This window comes from Physeter macrocephalus, chromosome 5 (assembly GCF_002837175.3).
Source record: "Physeter macrocephalus isolate SW-GA chromosome 5, ASM283717v5, whole genome shotgun sequence".
In the NCBI taxonomy this organism is placed as follows: Eukaryota; Metazoa; Chordata; class Mammalia; order Artiodactyla; family Physeteridae; genus Physeter; species Physeter macrocephalus.
In genome coordinates, this window is record NC_041218.1 from 23970458 (window position 1) to 23976896 (window position 6439).

Consider the following 6439-nt stretch of genomic DNA (forward strand, 5'->3'; position numbering starts at 1 on the left):
GAACCCGTGTCCCCTGCATCGGCAGGCGGACTCTCAACCACTGCGCCACCAGGGAAGCCCCCTTTGTTCATTTTTAATTGGAGTTCTTAATTTATGTAAGATCTTTATATATTTAAAAGCCTTTGTTGTAAGGCTTGTACTAGTCCTTTTCAGTTTGTTGTTTTTCTTTTTACTTTGGATATACAAGTCTCGAAAAAGAAGAAGAAGAAGAGGAAATTACCCTCTGATGTGAATGAAGGGAAAACTGTCTTTATCAGGTATGACTTTCTATCTTGAGAACTGCTGTATATGTTGCTTTCATAGGTTTCTTTTCTTCCCTTCTTCCTCCCTCCCTTCTTTCCTTTCTTCGTCTTCTCCTTTTTGCACTAATTCTGTTAGCTAGGCCAAAAAGTTAGATGCATCTAAGACCATTAGCACATCTGCCTAGGAACATAGCACACAATGAGAAATGTGTAGGAGAATCAGAACTATACACAGAAGATAAATAACAGGGGTCTTTATATCTTGTCCTCATTTAGATTTCAGTCTTTGTAATTGGGGTGAGATCATTTGGAACAAATCAGTTTTTCAACTGTTAGAACCAGAATCTTGCTTCTGGCCTTTGTTTTAGGGTGAGTGCTGGGGAGGGGTGATACCACTTATCCCAAACGAATTCTCTCTTCATGCCTAACTTATCTTCTACAGTCATGTCCAGAGTATAGTGAGGCATCCCATCTGTTTCCTGGAAAACTGAGGGAGAGAGATAGGTGTTGTGTCATGTTGCCATTGCTGTTTTAGTCCTACTGACTGCAGTAGGTTGGTATTTTCAGGAGGTTGGGATATCTTCGGCATACCTCAAGCATGCCTTCTCATCCTTTCTTAAGTACCATTGTGCTAGGGCCATTTGGGTCTTATTTTATTTATTTATTTATTTATTTATTTATATTTATTTATTTTTTTGCGGTACATGGGCCTCTCACTGTTGTGGCCTCTCCCGTTGCGGAGCACAGGCTCCGGACGCGCGGGCTCAGCGGCCATGGCTCACGGGCCCAGCTGCTCCGCGGCATGTGGGATCCTCCCGGACCGGGGCACGAACCCGTGTCCCCTGCATCGGCAGGCAGACGCTCAACCACTGCGCCACCAGGGAAGCCCTGGGTCTTATTTTAGAGATGTCTATTTTATTCTCTTGTATAGTTTTTTAAGATTGTTTTCATTATACAAGTAATTTATGTTTATTGTGGGAAATATAGGGAATGAATAAGCAAAAGGTTAACCTTAATCACTGCTTGGGGAACACCCACACACATGTTCATAATATCATAAACATTTACAAAGATGATTTTAGCCTATACATGCTGTGCTGTAGCCCATTTTCTTTCTTTCTTTCTTTTTAATTTTTGAATTTAATTAATTTTTTTATACAGTAGGTTCTTATTAGTTATCCATTTTATACATATTACTGTATATATGTCCCATTTTCTTTCTTTACAGTATGTCTTTCCATGTTTTTTTTTACTGTGTTATTTGTAATTTCCATATAATTTCGTATTTGTAGAGGATTCTGTGTAACAGGAAAGAAGGAATGTCACACTTAGAAACCCGTGACCTCACTACCAAGGATACCATTCCTTATACATCTTTTAATTAAAAAAGAACTTAGGAAAGTAAAGGATGGAAGAGAGAAAACTATGTCCATGATGAGGCAAATTAGAAGAAATAATGTAGCTAGGATATGTCTTATTCCAGAAAATCTTTTTTATCTTGGTTATTCCATAAGATAGAACTGTTTATGGGGCTGTTAACTAGCATAAGAGAAGTAAAATTGTAGATATTTATTTGGGACTGTTTTTCTTACCCCTGGAAGGCTGTGCGTAGCTGGGAAAAGAGGAATCTTTACACTGTGTTGAAATTTAGTAGAACAAAATCTCCTTCCAACATTTTTTAATCCCATCGAGAGATATAGTAGTTTTTTTTTTTTTTTGCACTTAGCTAGTAAACTTTACCATGTTTGGTTTTGAGTTATTATTTTGAAGGATTTTCTGACTTCTGTAAAATTTTAACTGAAACCTGGATTTCATAGGAGTACAGAGGAGACATTGAGAGACATTTGACTTTTCATTAGCTGTCTGTGAGTCTTTTGGTTGTAGTAAGGGAAACTAAGTTTGACCAGTTTAAGTGAAAAGGCTGTTATGTGGATGAACATTAGGGTGGCTCACAGAATAAAAATTGTAAAAGAGCAGACCTCAAGAAGGGGATGAAGATCTGGGTGGTTCTGGGACCCTGGCTGCAGAAGGCTATGTGTTCTTTTCTCTGAAGACACCCATCCTTTTTTCTATCCCTCGTTAAGGTATAACATGTATTCTGTAAAGTGTGTTAATGTAAGTGTACAATCAGTGACATTTTTCATGTATATAACCATCTATATACATATACCTTTATACATGGATATATGTATATCTGTATAACCATCACTCTGATCAAAATATAGGACATTTTCAGCTCCCCATAAGTTTCCCTCAAGTGGGACACTGCTGTTTTGAAGTGAATCTGTATCTACAATGTCTGGTCTTTGTATATGTCTGTTCAAGTTTTATATTCCTGGGAAGGAGAATTTGATTAACAGAGGAAGGTCAGTCGGTTACGGCCGATAGGCAGAGTCATACACTGGAGGCCGGGCTAGTGGGAGCCACCCCCTGGTGCTGTCCCTGGGAAGGGTGGTTATGAGCAAGGGAACCACTCCAGTTGATGTCTAACTCACTCACCTTGTACTGGAACGTAGGATCTCACTTTTGTAATTGACCTTTCTTGTGACCTGATTGTCCTCCATAGAAACCTGTCCTTCGACTCAGAGGAAGAAGACCTTGGAGAGCTCCTCCAGCAGTTTGGAGATCTTAAATATGTCCGCATTGTCTTGCATCCAGACACAGAGCATTCTAAAGGTATTTGCTGTCAGCTGGTCAGGCCCAAAAGGGTTGAGACCACTGCCATGGGCACTGACTAGGTTACATGAGAGCATAATGTGTGCCATTCTGAGGGGTCCACCATTATCCAGGTTTCTGTGATCCATAGAAGCACCAAGGACATTCTGAGGTTGTCTTCCATGTTGTCAAACTCAGCATCTGTAATGGTGCTGCCAGCCATAATTTTGTCTCAGCTTTTTAAGCTCTTGCTTATTTACTTCAGGGTAATGAATTTCATTTGTTGTTCTTTGAATTTCAGATGTGATAGCATCTCATGGGTATTAATCATTCCACATTGCTTGAAATTGCTGGGATATTTTTCAGTTGCTTTTGTTAGAGATGGAAGCTGACAGAAACTTTGTTGCAGTGGCAACAGTCAGAAGGAAAACTATGTAGCAGGAGTGCTGCCTTAGTTTTTCTTTTTTTTTCTCCCCCTAAAGCTATTTCTTTTGAGCTTAAAGGTTGACCACTCCTCATTCTAATATACTGTTGTTAGGGAAGCACCTTTTCAGCCCGTTCATAATCTTTGATTTTATCAACTGCAGTCGTTCTACTAAAGCAGTGAATTCTTAATTCATTCTGGTTCTTGATTCCTTTGAGATCTAGCAAAAACTCTGAACCCTGTCCTCAGAAAAATGCCATTTCTGAGTGTTTTGGGGCTCTCTGGAGCCTATGTATGGATTAATTGCCTCCATTCTTATTTTCCAATTTGATGAAACTTGATCATTTTTGGTTTTTACTCAGCTATGAAAGATGTAAATGAGGTAGTATAATGGAAAGAAAACTGAACTGCTTCCTGGAGATTAGGGATCTAATCCCAGCTAAACCATAGACCAGCTGGGTGGTTTTTGGCAATCATTTAACCACTGTGGGCTTCAGTTTCTTATCTGTAAAACGAGTGGGTTCAACTAATCACTTAACGTGCTTTCAGCTCTGATATTCAATTATGCTTCTTGGACCTTCTCCATTTCTAGTATATTTTTCTGAAAATGGGCAACTAGGATTACATAAAATGTTACAGGTACTGTAGGATATTGCTTGACTTGGATGATCTCTTTTGTCCTTTCTGGGTGCAGTAGTGTGTTGGGTTGACATTTTCAGAATGGAGTCTGTAGTTGACTTGCTTAGTCTCTTTCTTGGTCTGTTAATGTTAGCTGAGAGTTAATGGTCTTAATAGGCATAGTTTCCATTATTTTTTTTCATAATGCATTGTCTTTCCTGAGCTCATATTAAAATTTTCTGGCACTTTTTCTGCCTCTTCACACAACCTCCTCCTATACCTCATCCCTGTCATCATGCTATTTCACTGCCTGGAAGGGCTAAGTATTGTCTGAAGACTTTTAGGAAGGTGGTAGGATTTAACCCAGTAGTTACCCTGGAAATTCCAATGGTAAAATTCTTACCCATTCAGAGAGAAGAACTCATCCTATTTTCTTCATATTGGACAAACAAGCTAATCTGCCTGTTAGAAACATTTTCCCCCCCATATTTCTTTCTATATTACTTGTTTCTTCCTATTGAGTATCTACTAATGCTGAACATTATGGTAGGTGCTACAAATGTAGAAATAGCCAAGAAACATGGCCCCTCTTCCAGAGACATTCAAGTCTTTTGGGGGAAGATGCCACCTGACCAGTGCTATAATAGAGATGAGAGTGGAGGACCGGCGGGGGTTGGGGGGGGCACTTGGCTCTGCCTGGAGGAAGCAGGGAAGACCTCACTAGATGGCGACCCTTGGGTTGGCCTGCCACGGGTGTCCTTTCGGTTAGTTTGCTGCCATTCATTCTTAGAGGGGCAAAAGATCAGTGCTCCAGTAGCTCCAGGAAATATGGCATTATTTTCATATATGAGGGAATAATTAAAGTTTAAAGGAATACTAACAAAATATTATGGAACTTAATTTTTTTTTTGAGTTTACTGTAAGGTGAACTTTTTTTTCTTACATAAGCTGCTTTTTATCAAGAGCAGAAAATTAGGATGGGTTGATTGGCCCTGCCTCTAACCAGTGAAAGGCGTGGAAATTCTACAGCACGAGTCGAGTTGAATTCATGAAAACAAAACAAAACAAAAAAGAGTTGAGCTCGCGGCTTTCTGGTTCACCACTATATTCATGGGATAGAGGCCAGGGACTTTTACTCCAAGAGCTAGATCTGTCCTTATATAATGCCTCCCAGTGACTGTGATGACAGTGAGATCTGTAATTTAATTTCAGGCTTAAGTGGTCGCTGCCTCAGTTTTTTAGTCCTCTAACAGGCACGCAGAGAGTGATGCTGAATTAAATGTTAGGCTGGAATTTCTCTAGATTTCTTGTGGATATTTCTTATTAAGGAGTGGGATGGTGAGACTAAAGTTTCTAAGAAGCCTTAGAAAAGATGAAGGAAGTAATCATAAAATTTCATTGTGAGCAGGTGTGCTATCTTACCTGTCTTTGAACCGCCAGTGCCTGACACAGTGCTTCTTAGTTAAGTCTCACAGTACTAAACAAAAGGATGCTACTACCCCTCCACTTTGTGTCAGGCTGCCACCATTTGTAGTGTTTGTTGTCTTTGGATTCCTGGTGGGCCATGGGTGTTTGGGATCTACTTAGTTTTGTCTCTCTTTGCAGGTTGTGCATTTGCCCAGTTCATGACTCAAGAAGCGGCTCAGAAATGCCTCGAAGCTGCCTCTTCAGAGACCGAGGTAAGGAAGACATTTCCTTTACTCTGTAACTTAGGCAGTAGTGGCTCCCAGGGGCAACATCTGATGTTTACACAAAGTCTTATTATTATTATTGCCAACGATATAATAATAATAAAGCTAACACTTGTTGAGCACGTAGTGTGTGTTAGGCACTGAGCTTTACATGCATTACTTTATTTAATCCTCACATCAGCCCTGTAGGTGTATATAAGGTAAGTACAATCATTATTCTTACTTTACAGATGAGGAAACAGGTATAATAATCTATTTATGGTTCACTCTCTGTGTGTCAGTCTCTATCCTAGACTGATGACATACGTGAAACACTGGGACAAGAAGGGATTAAGGCCATCTGTGAAGTGGAGTAAATGTTTGAGAGAGAAAGTGTGGGTGACGGAGAATTTTTCTGTGATTTCTATAACCAAGTATAAATTGTTTTGAGATAAGTTACTCTGTATTGCCATTGTCTCTTAAATTCTCCTGAGTAAAGTTAATACTACCATTTCATTAGCTTTCTTTAGAATGCTAAAAATTTGCCAGTTTACAGATCATTTTCCTCAATTTGGGCCTACTTTGGGACTAATCAGCTCCCTTAAAACAAACGAACATGTGGCCTTTGCACAGCTGTGCTAAATACTGTTAGGCTGGGGCTTCCCTGGTGGCGCAGTGGTTGAGAATCTGCCTGCCGATGTAGGGCACACGGTTTCGTGCCCCGGTCCGGGAAGATCCCACATGCTGCGGAGCGGCTGGGCCCGTGAGCCATGGCCGCTGAGCCTGCGCGTCCGGAGCCTGTGCTCCGCAACGGGAGAGGCCGCAACAGT

General features: G+C 40.4%; 1 protein-coding gene across 1 annotated transcript in view; it reads left to right on the forward strand.

The window, feature by feature from the left end:
- The window catches only part of RBM28 (RNA binding motif protein 28), a 29938-nt gene that overhangs the window by 7763 nt on the left and 15736 nt on the right, over positions 1-6439 (forward strand). The window contains exons 9-11 of the mRNA XM_055084706.1: positions 188-257; positions 2809-2918; positions 5545-5618. Of these exons, the coding sequence (XP_054940681.1) occupies positions 188-257; positions 2809-2918; positions 5545-5618 (254 nt within the window). The remainder of the gene's footprint in view (positions 1-187; positions 258-2808; positions 2919-5544; positions 5619-6439) is intronic.